Source organism: Oncorhynchus masou, unplaced genomic scaffold (genome assembly GCF_036934945.1).
Source record: "Oncorhynchus masou masou isolate Uvic2021 unplaced genomic scaffold, UVic_Omas_1.1 unplaced_scaffold_1028, whole genome shotgun sequence".
In the NCBI taxonomy this organism is placed as follows: domain Eukaryota; kingdom Metazoa; phylum Chordata; class Actinopteri; order Salmoniformes; family Salmonidae; genus Oncorhynchus; species Oncorhynchus masou.
Genome location: NW_026999973.1, coordinates 166,067 through 191,807, shown reverse-complemented (window position 1 = coordinate 191,807; position 25,741 = coordinate 166,067). Strand labels below are relative to the sequence as shown.

At 43.5% G+C, this 25,741-nt stretch overlaps 1 protein-coding gene across 2 annotated transcripts in view; it reads right to left on the bottom strand.

The window, feature by feature from the left end:
• LOC135528764 (rho GTPase-activating protein 17-like) overlaps positions 1 to 19,320 on the bottom strand; it is a 55,272-nt gene extending 35,952 nt beyond the window's left edge. For both annotated transcript variants that reach the window (XM_064957831.1, XM_064957833.1), the window contains exons 1-2: positions 18,934 to 19,320; positions 6,871 to 6,910 (exon numbers count right to left, since the gene is read on the bottom strand). In XM_064957831.1, the coding sequence (XP_064813903.1) occupies positions 6,871 to 6,910; positions 18,934 to 18,986 (93 nt within the window). In that variant the 5' untranslated portion in view covers positions 18,987 to 19,320. The remainder of the gene's footprint in view (positions 1 to 6,870; positions 6,911 to 18,933) is intronic.
• Positions 19,321 to 25,741: the final 6,421 nt, after the last annotated feature.

Below are 25,741 nucleotides of genomic sequence, written 5' to 3'. Positions count from 1 at the left end.
CAGTCAGTATAGCAGGGAGTTAGGATGTGTCTCAATACATGTAAACAGCTTCTTACTGCATTCTCACCAAGGAAGAGTCAGTCAGTATAGCAGGGAGCTAGGATGTGTCTCAATACATGTAAACAGCTTCTTACTGCATTCCCACCAAGGAAGAGTCAGTCAGTATAGCAGGGAGTTAGGATGTGTCTCAATACATGTAAACAGCTTCTTACTGCATTCTCACCAAGGAAGAGTCAGTCAGTATAGCAGGGAGTTAGGATGTGTCTCAATACATGTAAACAGCTTCTTACTGCATTCCCACCAAGGAAGAGTCAGTCAGTATAGCAGGGAGTTAGGATGTGTCTCAATACATGTAAACAGCTTCTTACTGCATTCCCACCAAGGAAGAGTCAGTCAGTATAGCAGGGAGTTAGGATGTGTCTCAATACATGTAAACAGCTTCTTACTGCATTCTCACCAAGGAAGAGTCAGTCAGTATAGCAGGGAGTTAGGATGTGTTTCAATATGTGTAATCAGTTTCCTCAGCCTCAATTTACAGTAAGTACCTCCATCATGGTCATTCATATGTGAAAGATTGGATTTCACTCTCCTTTCCATATCACTGTTATGTTATTTCAGTTTGTGATTATGAAGATAAGAGCAGAAGAGTGGAGGAAAGGAAGCCATTCCTGACTATTGAGATGCAGTCTCTTATTTATAGTCAATACCTTTCAACTCAGACTATGAAGTCAGCCTAAAATCCCATAGTCATTGTGATAATAACCAGTAAGTACAGATTCTATACATTGTCCACTGCTATGTAGTTTCAGCATCCCTATCCATTCCCAGTTGTTTGTTTATTCAGCCCTAGAAACTGTCGCTGTTAATCAGGTGCTTATGCTGTGTGAATATTAAGACAAGCTTAGGTTCACAGTTCACTAAGGCAGGAAGAGTGTGACTCAGTCAGTATAGCAGGGAGTTAGGAGTTGTCTCAATACATGTAAACAGCTCCCTCTACTACTCAGTTAACACACTCCTTCCCTCTCTTAAAGACAATGTCAGTCAGTATAGCAGGGACTTAGGATGTGTCTCAATACATGTAAACAGCTTCAGTTAACATACATTCCCTCCCAAGGAACTTATAGTCAGTCAGTATCCTCTCAGTTAGGATACTCTCTCTCTCCTCCTCTCAGTTAACATACTCTCTCTCTCTCCTCCTCTCAGTTAACATACACTTCTCTCCTCCTCTCAGTTAACATCACTCAGTATCCTCCTCTCAGTTAACATACTCTCTCTCTCCTCCATCAGTTAACAGCTTCAGTTAACATACTGCATTCTCCTCTCAGTTAACATCAGTCTCCTCCTCTCAGTTAACATAGGATGTGTCTCCTCCTCTCAGTTAACAACAGCTTCTTACTGCATTCTCTCCTCTCAGTTAACATCACTCAGTATCCTCCTCTCAGTTAACATACACTCTCTCTCTCCTCCATCAGTAAACATACTTCTCTCTCCTTCTCAGTTAACATAGTCTCTCTCTCTGCCTCCTCTCAGTTAACAGTACACTCTCTCTCCTCCTCTCAGTTAACATATCTCTCTCTCCTCCTCTCAGTTACAACATACTCTCTCTCCTCCTCTCAGTTAACATACACTCTCTCTCCTCCTCTCAGTTAACATACAGTTCTCTCTCCTCCTTCAGTTAACATACTCTCTCTATCCTCCTCTCAGTTAACATACACTCTCTCTCCTTCTCAGTTAACATACTCTCTCTCTCCTCCTCTCAGTTAACATACTCTCTCTCTCTCCTCCTCTCAGTTAACAGATTACTCTCCTCTCTCCTCCTCTCAGTTAACATACACTCTCTCCTCCTCTCAGTTAACAGTTACTCTCTTCTCCTGATTCAGTTAACATAACATACACTCTCTCCTCCTCTCAGGAACTCTCTCTCTCTCCTCCTCTCAGTTAACACACTCTCTCTCCTCCTCTCAGTTAACATACACTCTCTCTCCTCCTCTCAGTTAACATCACATCTCTCTCCTCCTCTCAGTTAACATACTCTCTCTCTCCTCCTCTCAGTTAACATACACTCTCTCTCCTCCTCTCAGTTAACAGGTCTCTCTCTCCTCCTCTCAGTTTAACATACACTCTCTCCTCCTCTCAGTTAACATACTCTCTCTCTCTCCTCTCTCAGTTAACATACACTCTCTCCTCCTCTCAGTCAACATACACTCTCTCCCTTCCAGTTAACATTTCTCTCCTCTCAGTTAACATACTCCCTCTCCTCCTCTCAGTTAACATACACTCTCTCTCCTCCTCTCAGTTAACATACTCTCTCTCCTCCTCTCAGTTAACATACTGTGTCTATCCTCCTCTCAGTTAACAGCCATACACTCTCTCCTCCTCTCAGTTAACATACTCTCTCTCCTCCTCTCTCAGTTAACATACACTCTCCTCCTCTCCACTCTCTCTCTCCTCCTCTCAGTTAACATACACTCTCTCCTCCTCTCAGTTAACATACACTCTCCTCCTCTCAGTTAACACTCTCTCTCCTCCTCTCAGTTTCTCTCTCCTCCTCTCAGTTAAACATACTCTCTCTCTCTCCTCCTCAGTTCTCTCAGTTAACATACTCTCTCTCTCTCTCCTCTCAGTTAACATACTCTCTCTCTCCTCCTCTCAGTTAACATACTCTCTCTCTCTCCTCCTCTCAGTTAACATACTCTCTCTCTCTCCTCCTCTCAGTTAACATACTCTCTCTCTCCTCCTCTCAGTTAACATACACTCTCTCTCTCCTCCTCTCAGTTAACATACACTCTCTCTCCTCCTCTCAGTTAACATACACTCTCTCTCCTCCTCTCAGTTAACATACTCTCTCTCTCTCCTCCTCTCAGTTAACATACACTCTCTCTCTCCTCCTCTCAGTTAACATACTCTCTCTCTCCTCCTCTCAGTTAACATACTCTCTCTCTCTCCTCCTCTCAGTTAACATACACTCTCTCCTCCTCTCAGTTAACATACACTCTCTCTCCTCCTCTCAGTTAACATCTCCTCCTCCTCAGTTAACATACTCTCTCTCCTCCTCTCTCTCTCTCTCTCCTCCTCTCAGTTAACATACACTCTCTCCTCCTCTCAGTTAACATACTCTCTCTCTCTCCTCCTCTCAGTTAACATACTCTCTCTCTCTCCTCCTCTCAGTTAACATACACTCTCTCTCCTCCTCTCAGTTAACATACACTCTCTCCTCCTCTCAGTTAACATACACTCTCTCTCCTCCTCTCAGTTAACATACAGTTAACATCTCTCTCTCCTCCTCTCAGTTAACATACACTCTCTCTCCTCCTCTCAGTTAACATACACTCTCTCCTCCTCTCAGTTAACATACTCTCTCTCTCCTCCTCTCAGTTAACATACACTCTCTCCTCCTCTCAGTTAACATACACTCTCTCTCCTCCTCTCAGTTAACATACACTCTCTCTCCTCCTCTCAGTTAACATACACTCTCTCCTCCTCTCAGTTAACATACACTCTCTCTCTCCTCCTCTCAGTTAACATACTCTCTCTCCTCCTCTCAGTTAACATACACTCTCTCTCCTCCTCTCAGTTAACATACACTCTCTCTCCTCCTCTCAGTTAACATACTCTCTCTCTCCTCCTCTCAGTTAACATACACTCTCTCTCTCCTCCTCTCAGTTAACATACACTCTCTCTCCTCCTCTCAGTTAACATACACTCTCTCTCCTCCTCTCAGTTAACATACTCTCTACTCTCTCTCCTCCTCTCAGTTAACATACACTCTCTCTCTCCTCCTCTCAGTTAACATACACTCTCTCTCCTCCAGTTTCTCAGTTAACATACTCTCTCTCTCTCCTCCTCTCTCTCTCTCTCTCCTCCTCTCAGTTAACATACACTCTCTCTCCTCCTCTCAGTTAACATACACTCTCTCTCTCCTCCTCTCAGTTAACATACACTCTCTCTCCCCTCCTCTCAGTTAACATAGTTAACTCTCTCTCTCCTCCTCTCAGTTAACATACACTCTCTCTCTCCTCCTCTCAGTTAACATACACTCTCTCTCCTCCTCTCAGTTAACATACACTCTCTCTCCTCCTCTCAGTTAACAGTTAACATACTCTCTCTCCTCCTCTCAGTTAACATACACTCTCTCCTCCTCTCAGTTAACATACACTCTCTCTCCTCCTCTCAGTTAACATACTCTCTCTCTCCTCCTCTCAGTTAACATACTCTCTCTCTCCTCCTCTCAGTTAACATACACTCTCTCTCCTCCTCTCAGTTAACATACACTCTCTCTCTCCTCCTCTCAGTTAACATACTCTCTCTCTCCTCCTCTCAGTTAACATACACTCTCTCTCCTCCTCTCAGTTAACATACTCTCTCTCTCCTCCTCTCAGTTAACATACTCTCTCTCTCTCCTCCTCTCAGTTAACATACTCTCTCTCCTCCTCTCAGTTAACATACTCTCTCTCTCCTCCTCTCAGTTAACATACTCTCTCTCCTCCTCTCAGTTAACATACACTCTCTCTCCTCCTCTCAGTTAACATACACATCTCTCTCTCCTCCTCTCAGTTAACATACACTCTCTCTCCTCCTCTCAGTTAACATACACTCTCTCTCCTCCTCTCAGTTAACATACACACTCTCTCTCCTCCTCTCAGTTAACATCTCTCTCTCCTCCTCTCAGTTAACATACTCTCTCTCCTCCTCTCAGTTAACATACTCTCTCTCTCCTCCTCTCAGTTAACATACTCTCTCTCTCCTCCTCTCAGTTAACATACTCTCTCTCTCTCCTCCTCTCAGTTAACATACTCTCTCTCTCCTCCTCTCAGTGAACATACACTCAGCCACTTTATTCAGCTGCCATGTTGTTCTCCCTGGCACATCATGGACACAGTATGTGTTCTGGAGTAAAACAAGCTGCCAAAGTCTGTTCTGATTGGAAAAACATGGTAACCGTCTTTCTCACACATCGCACCTGGCAGCGCATCACTGAAAACCAGACACAACAACAAACCCTTGCCAACAGCCTTGTTTTAAGACCAGAGTCAAGATTTCTTACCAAAAATAGACAGGATGTGTTTGTGTGTGTACATCATCACTAAATGACTCATGTTGCAGCTCTCTCTGCTAGGAGCGGTTATGAAGATGGAGGTAGACTGTGAACTTGATAACACGGCTTGAAACAAACGGTTCTGCTTTAGCCAACTTGTCTTGCCAAGTTTACAAGGCAATGTATTTTGTAATTCAGAAACAATCACAGGTTCACTAAATTAAATTACTCCCGTTTGGTTTGAACCCATGGTCTTCTTTTGTTCAGCATCGGACCTTTTCCCCATGACATCACATGTTCCATCCAGTCATCACATGTTCCATCCAGTCAACACAAGTCATCACATGTTCCATCCAGTCAACACAAGTCATCACATGTTCCATCCAGTCAACCCAAGTCATCACATGTTCCATCCAGTCAACCCAAGTCATCACATGTTCCATCCAGTCAACCCAAGTCATCACATGTTCCATCCAGTCAACCCAAGTCATCACATGTTCCATCTAGTCAACACAAGTCATCACATGTTCCATCTAGTCAACACAAGTCATCACATGTTCCATCTAGTCAACACAAGTCATCACATGTTCCATCCAGTCAACACAAGTCATCACATGTTCCATCAGTCAACACAAGTCATCACATGTTCCATCCAGTCAACACAAGTCATCACATGTTCCATCCAGTCAACACAAGTCATCACATGTTCCATCCAGTCAACACAAGTCATCACATGTTCCATCCAGTCAACACAAGTCATCACATGTTCCATCCAGTCAACACAAGTCATGACATGTTCCATCTAGTCAACACAAGTCATGACATGTTCCATCTAGTTAACACAAGTCATGACATGTTCCATCCAGTCAACACAAGTCATCACATGTTCCATCTAGTCAACACAAGTCATCACATGTTCCATCCAGTCAACACAAGTCATCACATGTTCCATCCAGTCAACACAAGTCATCACATGTTCCATCTAGTCAACACAAGTCATCACATGTTCCATCTAGTCAACACAAGTTTATCACATGTTCCATCTAGTCGACACAAGTCATCACATGTTCCATCCAGTCAACACAAGTTCCATCCAGTCAACACAAGTCATCACATGTTCCATCCAGGCAACACAAGTCATCACATGTTCCATCCAGTCAACACAAGTCATCACATGTTCCATCCAGTCAACACAAGTTCCATCCAGTCAACACAAGTCATCACATGTTCCATCCAGGCAACACAAGTCATCACATGTTCCATCCAGTCAACACAAGTCAACATGTTCCATCCAGTCAACACAAGTCAACATGTTCCATCCAGTCAACACAAGTCAACATGTTCCATCCAGTCAACACAAGTCAACATGTTCCATCCAGTCAACACAAGTCATCACATGTTCCATCTAGTCAACACAAGTCATCATGTTACACCCAGTCAACACAAGTCATCATGTTACACCCAGTCAACACAAGTCATCACATGTTCCATCTAGTCAACACAATTCATCATGTTACACCCAGTCAACACAAGTCATCATGTTACACCCAGTCAACACAAGTCATCATGTTACACCCAGTCAACACAAGTCATCACATGTTCCATCTAGTCAACACAAGTCATCACATGTTCCATCTAGTCAACACAAGTCAACATGTTACACCCAGTCAACACAAGTCATCACATGTTCCATCCAGTCAACACAAGTCATCACATGTTCCATCTAGTCAACACAAGTCATACTGTATGTTAATGTTTGCATTTGACTTGACAGTGTCTAAGGCTGCTGTGACTGAGTATAAAGTGGAAGCAGGAGACAGAATACTAATATTCACCTGTAGAAGGTCATCACTCAGCACCTCAGTCTTCTCGGCTCTGTGGAGGAAAACACATAAGAGGTCAAAGGTCAGATAGGCAGACATAATAGGGCGTATTCATTCCAGAGAGTTCCAATAGAAGTGTAGTGTGTAGATCAGAAATGCTAGCCTGGTTACACCTGACTGAACTGTGCGCTCGCCAGAAACAATGGTGAGTGCAGCGTTCAGTCTGGTTCAACCAGGCTACAGAAACACTTCTCTTCTTCTTAGAGAATGGTGTCAGTTCTATACTTAGCATTTCTACCTGCAACATGGTGGTATTTAAGATATCGTATGGTATGGAAAGGCCAACTGAGCCCAACTGTAGTGCACGGCCTGTGTGGAAAGAGAACGAACAGAGATTGTCCGAGTAAATAGTGTCTCTCTCCACTTCTCCATCTCTGAGCCAATACTACGACAGGTAATGAAGACTAGCCTGTCTTACTGATTAGGGGCAGGTCATAGGTAACGTCATAGCTAACGTTGCACTTTATTTCTCTAGACAACGCAGCCGGCAGCCCTACAGCAACAAAAGACTTTCTGCTATGCTATGAGTGGTCTGGGCCTGGGTCGACGAGAGAAAGACAGCCTTCAGGAAACTCACCCTGGACTACCCTGCACAACAAACATCACAAGTAGACCTAACTCACTCATACACACCGACACTCCACACCTCTGCCTGTGGCTGTTTCCAGGGAGAGGGCCTGTTAAATCCTACCCCTGTTAGAACACACACTTCCTGTTTCCTGAATTCCAGCATTTGTTATGGCAACAGGTCTGTTGATGTCTCAAACATGTAATACCCACCAGTCAACTAGTATGTTGGAGGAGAGAGAGGAGTGGAGAGTTTGCTGACATTATTCCAAACCCAAAATGCACTATCCCATACAGCTGTGTTTCAAGGGTTTTCTTGGCACTGTGACAGACTTAAAGCCATTCAAATGTTCTTGAGACCCAATAAGCAAAAACTGTTCGTCGACGCAATCTAGCGTTCAGCAACAACGAATCAGGTGCAAGAGAAACCCATAGTGATCTTCCTGATCCACCTTTTGGTAAACACAGCGTACCAATCGTAACACCATCATTCACTGTGGAAAGAAATAACAGCCAATATTCTCCATAGACCTATCCCTACATCTGTAATAACACAGTTCCCTTTAATCCAGTGGAGTGCTGGTCCCTGCACTAGATTTTCCCAGCACTTAACAAAAGACAGACCTAAAGTGTGTTGGGAAGTGAAGTGATCATTAGCTCACCATTTAGAGGGTTGTGATAGTGAAGTGATCATTAGCTCACCATTTATAGGGTTCTGATAGTGAAGTGATCATTCGCTCACCATTTATAGGGTTCTGATAGTGAAGTGATCATTAGCTCACCATTTAGAGGGTTGTGATAGTGACGTGATCATTAGCTCACCATTTAGAGGGTTGTGATAGTGAAGTGATCATTCGCTCACCATTTAGAGGGTTGTGATAGTGAAGTGATCATTAGCTCACCATTTAGAGGGTTGTGATAGTGAAGTGATCATTCGCTCACCATTTAGAGGGTTGTGATAGTGAAGTGATCAGGGTTGTGATACTGCTGAGCCGGCAGGATGGCTACAGAAACTTAGGTCCTCCCCACTCACACGCACTCTCCTCTTACTGTGCACAGTAATGCTCATTGGGATCAATTCACCCCCTCACACACACACACAACCATCTTCCCCAGTGAAAGAATACCTTACTCTCCATTCTTACTGCTTTAGTCTGGGCCAACAACCAGATAGAAACAGTAATGCTCATTGAAAGGATCACATTAACCCCCTGCTTTACTGTACATGATACACACACACAATTAGAAATATGATGTAACCCAGTGAAAGAATACCTTACTATACCCTGCACATTACTGTACCAAGCCCCTGCTTTACTGTACATGGTAGCTGAAAGAGATAGAAACTGTGTCTATGATCTACCCCACTGAAAGAATACCTTACTATACCCACATTACTGTACCAAGCCCCTGCTTTACTGTACATGGTACCGCTGGTATACAGTACACCAGATAGAAACTGTGTCTATGATCTACCCCACTGAAAGAATACCTTACTATACCCTGCACATTACTACAGTACCAAGCCCCTGCTTTACTGTACATGGTACCGCTGGTATACAGTACACCAGATAGAAACTGTGTCTATGATCTACCCCCACTGAAAGAATACCTTACTATACCCTGCACATTACTGTACCAAGCCCCTGCTTTACTGTACATGGTACCGCTGGTATACAGTACACCAGATAGAAACTGTGTCTATGATCTACCCCACTGAAAGAATACCTTACTATACCCTGCACATTACTGTACCAAGCCCCCTGCACATTACTGTACCAGAAGAAACTGTGTCTATGATCTACCCCACTTTACTGTGCACATGGTACCGCCCCTGGTATACAGTACTGGTATACAGTACCAGATAGAAACTGTGTCTATGATCTACCCCACTGAAAGTAGCAGAATTGTATCAAATGGATAGTTCAGCGATTTCACGTATTTACATGTTTGCTCCCTTACCTTGAAAGCAGTCTATGGACAAGGAGTGACTGAAATCTACACTTTGGTTTTGTTAAATCGCTGAGCCATCCCTTTAATTGGTGAAGTTTAAAGTCAACCAGAGAGACGAGGATGGATATATCTTAATCTGTAAAGGCCACATAAATCAAGCCCTGATATCATCTAGACCAGACAAATGACAGCTCAAACCAGAATATCCACACAGACCATGCAGTAAAGTGTCTCGTTACTGAGAAGACATGGCCATTGGTTGGCCTGGGAGGTAGGAGGCTAAGAGCTGAGCAAAGAAATCTATAATGAATTAGCATTGATTTGAGCTAGAATAGCTGCATTGAGCTAGCAGGCATTATTCTAAGAATAGACATCTTGATTGCATTGCTACAGTCAGGACCCTGGGAGAAGAGAGACTATAACACTGAATAAGAAATGAAACATATGTAGAAAGATCAGACCAGTCGTCTCATCAGAGTCACAACCACCCCATACATCCACTTCTCAGGTCATTCAATTTAGCTTCATATCAGCTTACCATCTTAATATGCTGAGTAATGGTTACATATAGACTTGGGTTAGAAAGACATCTCTTCCTCTTTATTGACTTTATCCACGGCTTTGTTACAGAGACTCTCTGTCCAGCTTCTAAACAGGAACCCCTGCTCTCTGTCTAGCAGGTCGGTTATCTATCCATCCAGTCACTGGAACATGTTAGCCAGTGTCTGCTGAAGAGACTCTGTTCTGGGGTAAGTTTCAATGCCTCAGGGCAACATGGTTATGGATAAACTGAGGGGTTGTGGGCTTGGTGGTGCAGCAGTCATGCACCAGCAAAGACCTAATCAAGCCTATTCATCTCATAGGAGGGACATACCATCATATTTATCTCTTGTGGTTCAACAACCTTTACACTGTGGTCTACATATTCAACTATTCTTTACACTATTCAACTACTCTTTACACTGTGGTCTACATATTCAACTACTCTTTACACTGTGGTCTACATATTCAACTATTCTTTACACTGTGGTCTACATATTCAACTACTCTTTACACTGTGGTCTACATATTCAACAACTTTACACTGTGGTCTACATATTCAACTATTCTTTACACTATTCAACTACTCTTTACACTGTGGTCTACATATTCAACTACTCTTTACACTGTGGTCTACATATTCAACTACTCTTTACACTGTGGTCTACATATTCAACAACTTTACACTGGTCTACATATTCAACAACTTTACACTGTGGTCTACATATTCAACAACTTTACACTGGTCTACATATTCAACAACTTTACACTGTGGTCTACATATTCAACAACTTTACACTTGTCTACATACTCAGCAACTTTACACTGGTCTACATATTCAACAACTTTACACTGTGGTCTACATATTCAACTACTCTTTACACGGTGGTCTACATATTCAACTACTCTTTACACTGTGGTCTACATATTCAACAACTTTACACTGGTCTACATATTCAACAACTTTACACTGGTCTACATATTCAACAACTTTACACTGTGGTCTACATATTCAACAACTTTACACTGTGGTCTACATATTCAACTACTTTACACTTGTCTACATATTCAACTACTTTACACTTGTCTACATACTCAGCAACTTTACACAGTGGTCTACATATTCAACAACTTTATACTGTGGTCTACATATTTGGTGATGCAGTAGTCTCTCATAGCTGCTTTGTCCTCAGAGATAATACAAAGCAACAGTGTTATTATTGCAGTATACTACACATACTGTAAGCTTAGTAACAGAAATTAAGATATGGAGGAAAGGAATGCAAAACCGACAGACCACATTAGCCAGTAACATACTGCTGCAGTTTGACAAGTGTAGGAAATAACTGCTGATGCTCTTATCACTATGCTAACCTGGAACACATATAGGCTCAACACATACACAGATACATATACACAGACATGCACTGGTGTACACACACACACACACAAACATAGGCTACTCACACACATACACACAAGTACACCCCCCCCCCCTCCACACACACGTGTAGGCCAATCCCACACATACACACAAATATATATTAAATATAAACACATACAAGAGTGTGCTCAAATACACACACAAAAACACATGTAGGCTACTCACACGCACACACAAAACACATACAACCCCTTCAAGCAAACACACACACACAGTGACCTCCCATTGACTCAGGTCTGCAAACTACATTACAATCTCTGATTTACTGTATCAGACATGATGAGTATTCCAGCAGTCTTTCACCAGACCATAGGCACAGTGAGGGAGGTGTTCTACAGCTTCACCACACTGGTGAAATACAAAGACCCTAATTCATTCACTGGAAATGACAGAGGGACACTTTAAAAGTCTTCGTTCAGTGTTATGTGAACATATCTACAGTAAAACGAATCAAGCCTAAATTAATAATGGTATACTCATCTATGGGCCGATTATTTTAACAATCAAACGGAATCTAAAACAAAAATCCAAAAAATCACATTGTATGATATTTAAGTAAATCATTTGCATTTGGTTTTCCACAGCGGAGATTTGTATAAACCTTGCTGTCTTGCTGTTGGACCGAGATTAGCTCATTGTTATGGATGTATCCAAATAAATGTCACTAGAAAACAGTGTAAACAAATGCAAATGCAGCTCATTTGCAATTATTCTGGTTGCACTGTTTGCCGTGACTGTAAATTAGCCGTAGTTGGTTAGCTAGCAGTAAAGGGATAAGAACGTTTGGAAAATTTAGAATGAAGGACTGGGTCGCGTACATAGATACAGTACTAAAAGACTTAGCGACTGTCGTGTCTCTGGCAACCAAACCGATAGAACGAACAGACTTAGGTTTGTGTCGGGACTATATCTCGTAGAAGGATGAAATAGTATGAATAAATTCATAAAAATATTTTGGGAGATGAAAATATGCCCATAATTATTTGAATATGTTGGTAACCCATTATATAGAAGTGATAATGCCCTCAGTGCCGGTGTTTGGAGGATTTATTTGCACGGTTTGCTAACGTGCCAATATATCCCCCAAACACCGGCTACGAGGGTATTATCACTTCAATAAACACGCTACTATTGAACCTACTAAATCAAATAGACTAGCATTGACTACCAAAAGAGTATTACTGGTACAAACTTTAGCCTCGCTTGGCAGGGTTATGGCGTTACTATGAAGACACAAGGCTGGGAACGAGACGACAGTATGACTAAACCCAAACAGTGGTTCCTTCCTCCTTTTGTATTTACGACAGTGTAGCTCAGTGACGTCCACAGCACCATGCTGTCTCCTGGCTGACCAAGCATGGAAACGCTTACTCGATAAAACCTCCCCATGCCCCAGCCTGGCCCGCCTGTCCTTTCCGGAGACAGACAGAGGCCCTCATCACCAGGGTGGTGACATACAGAGGGAAGATTGATATGAATCATTACACCATTAGTACACCACCCTCCACATAGTCCCCATCGACTCCGGAAAAATCTGTTTGGTTTTGTGCAAAAAGTTAGGGGTAAAAGTTAGGGGTAAACGTTAGGGGTAAACGTTAGGGGTAAAAGTTAGGGGTAAAAGTTAGGGGTAAAGGTTAGGGGTAAAAGTTAGGGGTAAAAGTTAGGGGTAAAGGTTAGGGGTAAAAGTTAGGGGTAAAATGTATTAGTATTACTTTGAGTTGTGTTTCCCTGGTCACTATATTACATGTAGGTATGTGTAATACATACTTTTTTGCATTGATCAAACGGTTTCTCTTCACCACTCTAATCAAAACTACTTTTAGTTTGAGTTTCATTCATATTAGTTTGTGATACTCATAGGTACTCAGAGTTCACAACAAACTTCTGCATAAATCACACCTCATGCAACTCCTGTGTTCAGCCAACAGTGTTTGTGAAAAGTATTTTGTTTGGTAGGCCTAGGCCTACCAGGTAGTCCCACTGGCAGCAGGCCCACAGGAATGTGAGAGTAGAGTAGTTCTGCCAAAAGTGGGTGGCAGCATGCACGTCGGTCTACACTGTGTGTATCCCAAATGACATCCTATTCACTTTATGTATTTTCCAACAGTCTTGAAGGAGTTCTGACATGCTGAGCTCTTGTTGGCTGTTTTTCCTTCACACAGTGGTCCGACTCATCCAAAACCATCTCAGTTGGGTTGAGGTCGGGGGATTGTGGATGCCAGGTCATCTGATGCAGCACTCATCACTCTCTTTCTTGGTCAAATAGATCTTACACAGCCTGGAGGTGTGTGTTGGGTCATTGTCCTGTTGAAAAATAAATGATAGTCCCACTAAGTGCAAACCAGATGGGATGGCGTATCGCTGCAGAGTGCTGTGGTAGCCATGCTGGTTAAGTGTGGCTTGAATTCTAAATAAATCACTGGACATTGTCACCAGCAAAGCACCCCTTCACAATAACACCTCCTCCTCCATGCTTTACGGTGGGAAATACACATGCAGAGATCATCTGTTCACCCACACAGCGTCTCACAAAGACACGGTGGTTGGAACCAAAAATCTCAAATCTGGACTCCAGACTAAAGGACAAATTTCCACCGGTCTAATGTTCATTGCTTGTGTTTCTCGGCCCAACCAAGTCTCTTCTTCTTATTGGTGTCCTTTAGTAGTGGTTTCTTTTGCAGCAATTTGACCATTAAGGCCTGGTTCACAGTCTCCTCTGAACAGTTGATGATGAGATGTGTCTGTTACTTGAACTCTGTGAAGCATTTATTTGGGCTGCAATTTCTGAGGCTGGTAACTAATGAACTTATCCTCTGCAGCAGAGACAACTCTGGGTCTTCCTTTCTGTGGCGGTCCTCATGAGAGGCTGTTTCATCATAGCGCTTGATTGTTTTTGTGACTGCATTTGAATAAACTTTCAAAGTTCTTGAAAATGTTCCTTATTGACTGACCTTCATGTCTTCAAGTAATAACGGACTGTTGTTTCTCTTTGCTTATTTGAGCTGTTCTTGCCATAATATGGACTTGGTCTTTTACCAAATAGGGTTATCTTCTGTATACCACAACACAACTGATTGGCTCAAATGCATTAATTAAGGAAAGAAATTACACAAATTACATTTTCAGAAGGAACACCTGTTAATTGAAATGCATTCCAAATGACTATCTCATGAAGCTGATTGAGAGAATGCCAAGAGTGTGTAAAGCTGTCATCAAGGCAAAGGGTGGCTATTTAAAGAATCTCAAATATGAAATATATTTTGATTTGTTTAACACTTTTTTTGGTTACTACATGATTCCATGTGTTAAATCATAGTTTTGATAACTTCACTATTATTCTACAATTTAGAAAATAGTACAAATAAAGAAAAATCATTGAATGAGTAGGTGTTCTAAAACTTTTGACCAGTAGTGTGTGTACGTATGTATATACCTGTGTATGTATGTATGTATGTATGTATGTATGTATGTATGTATGTATGTATGTATGTATGTATGTATGTATGTATGTATGTATGTATGTATGTACCTGTGAATGTATGCGTCTCTTTCGGCGGGGTTGGGTTAAAGGCGGAGGTCAAGTTTCGGTTGGACCGTGTGGTTAATTGACCAATGAGAGCCCTATGGGACCTGGTCAAACAGGCACTATAAATGGAATAGGATGCCATTTGGAACGCATACACTCTAGCTGTCAGCCTGCCCAGCTGTGTTCACAGCTATGTCCCAATATATGGAAAAGACTGGATAGGCAATCAAGGCCTCTTACTTAAACTCTAATGACTATTACAGACAGGGTAAAGTTATTATATTCCTAATGATAATAAACAGACTTAATGATAATGGATTGTACTTATATAACACTTTTCATTATGAGGGGGGAATGTAAACCCCATCATCCAATATAGCAGGGGTGTCAAACTCATTCCATGGAGGGCCTAGTCTCTGCTGGTTGTTGTTTTTCCTTTCAATTAAGCCCTAGATAACCATGTCAGGCGATTGTCTTACTAACCAGGACCTTAATTCTTCAATCCAGACACTCGGCCCTTCGTGGAATGAGTTTTACACATGTACACTGTAGGCTACCAGTGAGAAGTACTGATCCATTAGAGCTTCAATAGTTATTCCAGATGATGTACTACTGGAGGATATAGTGTGCAGTACTTATGGTCCATAGAATATCCTAATGTGATAATACTGTTGCTCAGTGGACATCAGCAGAGACTGAGGGACAACAGTGGTGTTAGCTCAGTGGAAATCAGCAGAGGAGGGACAACAGTGGTGTTAGCTCAGTGGACATCAGCAGAGACTGAGGACAACAGTGGTGTTAGCTCAGTGGACATCAGCAGAGACTGAGGGACTAGCTCAGTGGACATCAGCAGAGACTGAGGGAAGCAGTGGTGTTAGCTCAGTGGACATCAGCAGAGACTGAGGGACAACAGTGGTGTTAGCTCAGTGGACATCAGCAGAGACTGAGGGACAACAGTGGTGTTAGCTCAGTGGAAATCAGCAGAGACTGAGGGACAACAGTGGTGTTAGCTCAGTGGACATCTGCAGAGACTGAGAGACAACAGTGGTGTTAGCTCAGTGGACATCAGCAGAGACTGAGGGACAACAGTGGTGTTAGCTCAGTGGACATCAGCAGAGACTGAGGGACAACAGTGGTGTTAGCTCAGTGGACATCAGCAGAGACTGAGGGACAACAGTGGTGTTAGCTCAGTGGACATCAGCAGAGACTGAGGGACAACAGTGGTGTTAGCTCAGTGGACATCAGCAGAGACTGAGAGACAACAGTGGTGTTAGCTCAGTGGACATCAGCAGAGACTGAGGGACAACAGTGGTGTTAGCTCAGTGGACATCAGCAGAGACTGAGAGACAACAGTGGTGTTAGCTCAGTGGACATCAGCAGAGACTGAGGGACAACAGTGGTGTTAGCTCAGTGGACATCAGCAGAGACTGAGGGACAGTGGTGTTGGCTCAGTGGACATCAGCAGAGACTGGTGTTAGCTCAGTGGACATCAGCAGAGACTGAGGGACAACAGTGGTGTTAGCTCAGTGGACATCAGCAGAGACTGAGGGACAACAGTGGTGTTAGCTCAGTGGACATCAGCAGAGACTGAGGGACAACAGTGGTGTTAGCTCAGTGGACATCAGCAGAGACTGAGGGACAACAGTGGTGTTAGCTCAGTGGACATCAGCAGAGACTGAGGGACAACAGTGGTGTTAGCTCAGTGGACATCAGCAGAGACTGAGGGACAACAGTGGTGTTAGCTCAGTGGACATCAGCAGAGACTGAGGGGACAACAGTGGTGCTCAGTGGATATCAGCAGAGACTGAGGGCAACAGTGGTGTTGAGCTATAGGGTCAGAGGAAGAGGGGGCACAGTGAGGAAGCAGTGTGGGATGGGGGCTGCACAGTGCCTGGTTGGATGGACGGGATTCCCCCTTTACATGGGAGTTGGCTATAAACATATAACAGTCAGTGTTTTCCATCATAGCACACTAGCTATAAACAAATCAAATCAAAATTAATTGGTCACATACACATGGTTAGCAGATGTTAATGAGTGTAGCAAAATGCTTGTGCTTGAGTTCCGACAGTGCAGTAATATCTAACAATTCCACAACAACTACCTAATACACACAAATCCCAGTAAAGGAATGGAATAAGAACATGTACATTTTAATATTTGGATGAACAATGACAGAGCCGCATAGACAAGATACAATAGATGGTATAAAATACAGTATATACATTTGAGATGAGTAATGCAAGATAAGTAAACAATATTAAAGTGGCATTATTAAAGTGACTAGTGATCCATTTATTAAAGTGGCCACTGATTTCAAGTCTGTATGTAGGCAGTTAGTGATGGCTGTTTAACAATCTGATGGTCTTGAGATAGAAGCTGTTTTTCAGTCTCTCGGTCCCAGCTTTGATGCACCTGTACTGACCTCGCCTTCTGGATGGTAGCGGGGTGAACAGGCAGTGGCTCGGGTGGTTGTTGTCTTTGATGATCTTTTTTGCCTTCCTGTGACATCAGGTGCTGTATGTGTCCTGGAGAACAGGTAGTTCGCCCCCTGGTGGTGCGTTGTGCAAACCGCACCACCTTCTGGAGAGCCTTGCGGTTGTGGGTGGTGCAGTTGCCGTACCAGGCGGTGATACATCCCGACAGGATGCTCTCAATTGTGCATCTGTAAGAGTGTGGTGTCAGGAAAATAACCTCACACTCAATGTCAACAAAACTAAGGAGAGGATTGTGGACTTCAGGAAACAGCAGAGGGAACACCCCCCTATCCACATCGAAGGGACAGTAGTGGAGAGGGTAGTAAGTTTTAAGTTCCTCGGCGTACACATCACAGACAAACTGAATTGGTCCACTCACACAGACAGCATCGTGAAGAAGGCGCAGCAGCGCCTCTTCAACCTCAGGAGGCTGAAGAAATTCGGCTTGTCACCAAAAGCACTCACAAACTTCTACAGATGCACAATCGAGAGCATCCTGTCGGGCTGTATCACCGCCTGGTACGGCAACTGCTCGCATTAACATCTGCTAACCATGTGTATGTGACAAATAAAATTTGATTTGATTGATTTGATTTTGTAAAGGTTTGTGAGGGTTTAGGTGACAAGCCACATGTCTTTAGCCTCCTGAGGTTGAAGAGGCGCTGTTGTGTCATCTGCAAACTTGATGATTGAGTTGTGGCGTGCATGGCCACACAGTCATTGGTGAACAGCGAGTACAGGAGAGGGCTGAGCACGCACCCTTGTGGGGCCCCAAATGGAGATGTAGTTTCCTACCTTTACCACCTGGGGTGGCCCATCAGGAAGTCCAGAACACAATTGCACTGGGAGGGTTGTCCACAATACACTAATTACATCATGGTTAGACCACTAGTTAGACCACCATGTTTACTTTCTTCCCACACCACCGTGTAGGCCTAACAAATCAATCCATATAGGACGCATGTAGCCTTCCATTAAGAAGTTAACATTTGTCAGGCAAACTATTCAGACTTTTTGATTACACATTCATGTATTCATTATAAAAGTTATTCATTGTAAAAGTTCTTATGTTAGGCATATCTTTCTTATATTATCCCATTTAATTGGTATCAATCCATTCTTGAGCACTCATATATGTGGCCCAACACTTCTGACACAGCCCACTGAGATGAGATAAAACTCACAGAGGCTGGCTATGGTCAGGAGAACGATTTGTGATAGGGAGATATGTATCACAACACGGTTAGGGACAGTTTGGTCATGCCATCACAATTACAACTGCCAACCTGTCTCAGCGGCTACACTGGAACTACAAAGTTACAATGGAACTACAAAGTTACAATGGAACTACAAAGTTACAATGGAACTACAATGTAGCCTAACTACAATGCAACATTACCGACAAAATAAATGACAGCAATGAATGCAACACTGCAAAAGAAAATGCCGCCTGAGCCCACTAAATAATAGTAGGCTACACTTTTATTTATCCAAAAGACTTTGCCTACCTTCCAACTGTTTGGTTGGCGAGCTGTTTCATGCGATTAAACTGTTTCTTCATGTTTGCGTCCTTGCCTCACCGTATCCAACAAGTTTCAAAAGTTGCAAGGCCCCCTCTTTGATCCTTTTAGAAAGCAAGTCCAAAAGTTGATCTAGGTCGCTGCCATTGTATTTCTGAAAATGTTACGTTGACTTTGCTGCTCGTCGCTGAATAGGTGTTGTTGGAGCGTTCTAATAAGAATCGATTGTCATTCCCCGCAATGTTTTCCTCTTACAACGTGAATAGGCAATTACAGGACACAGCCCCGTTCAGTTTTCGCTCTTTCCATTTTCACTTTGTGGGCTACTCCTACAACCCAAATGCTGTGCTGAACAGTGGTGTGTAAAAGGAGGAAGTGCCATTCACTTCCCTACTGTAGGCTAGCCTACACGGCCCGCTAGTGAGTGACATGTGATACCTTGGTAAAACAATCCTGTCGAAGTGACACACTTATAATGGGCAATTATGAGTACGAAAAAAAACGGAAAAACAATGTGTAAAGCGAATGGTTAGAGATGCATTAACGGCTTTCTAACTGCCACGCGGTTTACTATAGGTTTAAAAGGGCTTATCCACCTATGTGATTCAACAGCAGCACACAATAGGCTTGCAATACCTTAGCTACAGTAGGGGTCAGTGAAACTATTTCTCTATGGACATTTTTTGCTTTTGAAATTGGTAATGCCATTATGTCCACCCAGAGATGTGCTCAACACGATGAAAACAATGTTTCTAATCAGTGACTAGGAAGTCAGGCTTGCAAAATCATACTCTCAAGTCATTAAATAAAGAGCACTATGGCCATACAATATGTTATTGCAATGTTCTTATAATGATTTTAAAATGTTATGTTACAACAAATGTGTTATTACAGTGCAGTAAATATGAATGCCACATGGTGACTGAACTTTAATTACTGTTAATTATGTATGTATAAGTCTAACAGATCTCTTGATGTGAACTTCATGATATGTTTCATATGGCCATGGATGGAATCAATGGAAATTGCACCCTGTCATTCATCAGTTGTATGGATTGAGGTAGGTATGGTGAGCTGATACTAGATCTATGCTTGGGGGTAATACCTGGAGCCTTCAATGTCTGCTGTCATTTCCAGTGTTCTGCTGCTCCTTGTGGCTATTTGCATGACATGCATAACATGCCTTCTCACAGAAGGAGTGTTCAATGTGCATATGTCTTCATTGACTTTGACAAGAAACATAGCATGCCCATATGCATACATTTGTATTTTAAAAGCATTGCAATAGACAGAAAATGATATGAATCATGTATTTTCACATTGTGGGGGATGCAGCCCCTTAGGACACTGTCACTAGCCAGCCCACCACCAGGTACTCAACCCTGCACCTGAGAGCTGCCCTATACTCGTAGAGTCATTGAACACTGGTCACTTTAAAAATGTTTATTTTGGGCTTTCCTCTGACACCGCCTAGTATATAGGTCCTGGATAGCAAGACGCTTGGCACCAGTGATGTACTGGGACGTACGCACTACCCTCTGTAGCGCCTTACAGTCAGATGCCGAGCAATTGTCATACCAGGCGTTGATGCAACCGGTCAGGATGCTCTTGATGGTGCAGCTGTAGAACTTTTTGGGGATCTGGGGACCCATGCAAACTCTTTTCAGTCTCCTGAGGGGGAAAATATGTTGCCGTGCCCTCATCACGACTGTCTTGGTGTGTTTGGACTATGATAGTTTGTTGTTAATATGGACACCAAGGAACTTGAAACTCTCGACCCTCTCCTGATGTTAATGGGGGCCTGTTCGGCCCGCCTTTTCCTGTAGTCCATGATCAGCGCCTTTGTCAGCTCACAATGAGGAGAGGTCGTTGTCCTGGCACCACACTACCAGGTCTCTGACTTCCTCCCTATAGGCTGTCTCATTGCTGTCGGTTGTGTTGTCAGCAAACTTAATGATGGTGTTGAAGTCGTGTTTGGCCACACTGTCGTAGGTGAACAGGGAGTACAGGAGGAACTAAGTACACAGCCCTGAGTGGCCCCAGTGTTGAGGATCAGCATGACAGACGTGTTGTTGCCTACCCTTACCACCTGGGTGCGGCCCTTCAGGAAGTCCAGGATCCAGTTGCAGAGGGAGATGTTTAGTCCCAGGGTCCTTAACTAATGGTAACAGCCATCATTCTATTGATATACCAACATTTTTTAACACTTACATTTGTATTACATGATCTATTAAATACTTGAATTGTCTTATTAAATTGACTTAAATTCTGTTAGATTGTCGGTAATCTGCCACTGTGGTCGTGGTCACTGAGTTCAGGTCCATTCTGACGTTCAAGGTATTTATTATAACTGACCCTATGTGGTCCTCCCCCCACTCCCTCTTCATGATGTGGTGTGGGGCGTGTGGCGTCATCTGGACCCTATGTGGTCTTCCCCCCACTCCTCTTCATGATGTGTGGGCATGTGGCGTATCTCCCCTGGACCCTGCTGTGGTCCTCCCCCACTCCTCTTCATGATGTGGTGTGGGCGTGTGGCGTATCTCATCCTGACCCTATGTGGTCCTCCCCCCTCCTCTCTTCATGATGTGGTGTGGGCGTGTGGCGTATCTCATCCTGACCCTATGTGGTCCTCCCCCACTCCTCTCTTCATGATGTGGTGTGGGCGTGTGGCGATCTCATCCTGACCCTATGTGGTCCTCCCCCACTCCCTCTCTTCATGATGTGGTGTGGGCGTGTGGCGTATCTCATCCTGACTATGTGGTCCTCCCCCACTCCTCTCTTCATGATGTGGTGTGGGCGTGTGGCGTATCTCATCCTGACCCTATGTGGTCCTCCCCCCACTCCTCTCTTCATGATGTGGTGTGGGCGTGTGGCCCGTATCTCATCCTGACCCTATGTGGTCCTCCCCCCACTCCTCTCTTCATGATGTGGTGTGGGCATGTGGCGTATCTCATCCTGACCCTATGTGGTCCTCCCCCCACTCCTCTCTTCATGATGTGGTGTGGGTGTGTGGCGTATCTCATCCTGACCCTATGTGGTCCTCCCCCACTCCTCTCTTCATGATGTGGTGTGGGGGCGTATCTCATCCCTGACCCTATGTGGTCCTCCCCACTCCTCTCTTCATGATCGATGTGGTGTGATCTCATCCTGACCCTATGTGGTCCTCCCCCACTCCTCTCTTCATGATGTGGTGTGGGCGTGTGGCGTATCTCATCCTGACCCTATGTGGTCCTCCCCCACTCCTCTCTTCATGATGTGGCGTATCTCATCCTGACCCTATGTGGTCCTCCCCCACTCCTCTCTTCATGATGTGGTGTGGGCGTGTGGCGTATCTCATCCTGACCCTATGTGGTCCTCCCCACTCCTCTCTTCATGATGTGGTGTGGGCGTGTGGCGTATCTCATCCTGACCCTATGTGGTCCTCCCCCCACTCCTCTCTTCATGATGTGGTGTGGGCGTGTGGCGTATCTCATCCACAACCTTATCTAGTGAAACAACCTACAGATTGAAATGACTAACCTATTCAGTGAAACGGATAATCCACTGACAGTCCATCATCTATTTGATTTGCATTCCCTTTCAAGATTGTTTGAACAAAATCAGATGTGTAATTGTCTGGTTTAGTCTGACACATGATTGCTGTTTTTGCCTCAGCTCTATAATTAGATGGTCATTTGATGTGTAAGCCTGGGCCTACTTGGCTGATGAAACCCATTTAGAAAACAGAAACAGTAGTTTAGGTTGATGCATAAAAAGTATGAACAGTTCAGTCAATGAAGAGGTTGGTTCGCACATAAGACAAACTCAGAAATATGATGTGGTACTTAGCTCTAATAAAGAGGGTTTAGCGAACTAAAAGCTCCAGTCTAAGACTACAGAACAGAGCGCCACCCTTTGGTGGTGTTGAAGGACAGCTAGTGGTACAGTTGGCTTCTTGGTCTTCTAGGCAACCGTCGGTCTACTTCAGATTGACAAAAAATACCTAGAAATGTCCAGAGAAATACAAAACATCACTCTTCTTTACTGTTTGGATATGGGTTTTCATTCACTCAATTACGTGATAACGCCATAATAACAGAGCGAGACTATTCATTTCCAATGGAGCCCAAAGTGCCAGTTAACTGTCAACGTTCCCCTGTCAGACTGGCTCGTGGTGTTTCTGAGCAGGGGTCATGTCCAAGTGGTGGGGCTCTTCAGCCTTATAGTAGTCGATAAGTACTGTTACTATACAAGAGGCACACTCCACAGGTGCTGCACGGGTAAAGCTATAACAACCACATTTTTATCAACTTTATTAAAGATTAACTGTCAGATAAATCAATGAAAATGGTCATTTAAGTATGAATCAGAAAATTCAACTCTGGTTCAAAAAGTAAAGAGTTTGAAGTTACTTATTTGTAATTGAATGTCTTCCTTCAATGGGATGGTTTATTTTAAAAGGGAAAGTTCAGCGATGTTACATAATGATATTTGTTTACATACCTTTGTTTTTTGAGTTGTTGAAATGGATCTTTGAAGACGTGCCCACAGTTTCATAGAAATTTGGTTGAATAATGTGACTTTTAAATTAAATGCTATTTTTTTATTAAAGCTGTTTCCATTCTTACAGTCTTATTGGAGGACAAAACATACTTCAGGAATGAAAAGACTCCTCAGACTCAAGTCACATTATTGATGTGTGGTGGAAAACGTTCATCCTATCACGTGAAATTCTCCCTTTTAGGAAGTGAAATATTTGTTCCTAAGATTACATATTTCGTCATTACATTCAATACACTATAACTCCCCCACCAAGACGGAAAGACAAACAAGTATCAGGAAAGATCAACAAGTAATGAGGTTAATATCAATGTCAAATGATTAGACCATTTAACATTGAGCCAACACTACATCCATTGTTTTGGTCCTTGCTGTTTCCCAGAAAATAATGTTCCTCACCTGACCTTTATTTTATTAAGGCATAATATTATAATTTATGGTATGTTGTGGTATAATTTAGAGGTTTATATTTTCTGACCTTGTATTCAAAAGTAGGATGAACATTATTTGATGGCATATGAACAGGGCCAGGAGTTTTTCCTAAGCCGGTGACATGACCAGGAAAAGCTCCAGATTCTATTTATACATAAGGTGGTCAGGACAACTCATATCTCTGTATGAAACCTATAACCTTAAAGTACAGTGGCTTATGAAAGTATTCACCCCTCTTGGCATTTTTATTATTTCGTTGCCTTACAACCTGGAATTAAAATACATTTTTGAGGTTTTGTATCATTTGATTTACACAACAACTATCACTTTGAAGATGTATAATATTTTTTCTTGTGAAACAAACAAGAAATAAGGCAAAAAAAACAAGCTTGGCACATCTAGCCACTGGGATGTTTGCCCACTCTTCAGGGCAAACCTGCTCCAGCTCCTTCAAGTTAGATGGGTTCCACTGGTGTACAGCAATGTTTAAGTCATACCACAGATTCTCAATTGAAATGAGGTCTGGACTTTGACTAGGCCTTTCCAAGACATTTAAAACTTTCCCTGTAAACCACTCGGGTGTTGCTTTAGCAGTATGCTTAGTGTCATTGACCTGCTCGAAGGTGAACCTCCATCCCAGTCTCAAATCTCTGGAAGACTGAAACAGGTTTTCCTCAAGAATTCCCTGTATTTAGTACCATCCATCATTCCTTCAATTCAGACCAGTTTCCCAGTCCCTGCCAATGAGAAACATCCCCACAGCATGATGCTGCCACCACCATGCTTCATTGTGGGGATGGAGTTCTTGGGGTGATGAGAGGTGTTGGGTTTGTGCCAGACTGTCACGACTTCCACCGAAGTCGGCTCCTCTCCTTGTTCGGGCTGCGATCGGCGATCGACGTCACCGGCTTTCTAGCCATCGCCGCTCCATTTTTCATCTTTTCCTTTGTTTTGCCTGTTCCTTACACATTCCGTAATCATACTGAATGTATTAAGTCCTCTGTTCCCCTACTTGTCTTTGTGTGTAATTGTTTATTGTTAGATGGTGTTGTATCTGGTGCTATACTTTATTATTGTTTCTGTGTTATTTTGGCACGTTGATTTTTCATGTATGTCATTTGTGGAACTGAATTTAAGTGTGTCTATTTATTTCACTCCGCTCTCCCCTGCACCTGACTTCGCCCCCTTATACACACCCTAACAGAATTACACACCCACCATGGAGTCAGCAGGAGCAGGTACCCCGGTTAGAGGAGTCGGGAGTAGCGTCCAGGAACATTCGGCAATGTTAAATCATCTTGGTGCCATGATTGATCACGTTGTTCAAAGCATGGACCGCTGGGAGAGACAGGAAGTCTCTCCAGTTCCTCGACCAGCACAACTGGGGTTGCCTCCACCCGTCCGGAGCCAGTCCCAGTGGGATACGTCTCTCCCTTCCCAGGGAATATGATGGGGCGGCATCACAGTGCCAGGGATTCCTGTTACAACTGAACCTCTACCTGGCCACTGTACCCAGCTCCCCTCAGGAAGGGAGAGAGTGCCTGCCCTTGTCTCCTGCTTCACAGGAAGGCGCTGGAGTGGGACTGGAGTGGACAAACGCTGGAGTGGACAAACGCCATGTGGAGAGAAGGAGACACGGCGTTGGACCACTTCGAGAAGATCACCCGTCGCTTCCGGGCCGTCTTCGACCACCTGCCCGAAGGTAGAGCGGTGGGAGACTCTTCCATTTAAGGCAGGGACGAGAGCGCCCAGGAATTCGCACTGGAATTCCGGACCTTGGCCGGGAGCAGGCAGGAACAACAGGGCCCTCATCGACCAACCATCG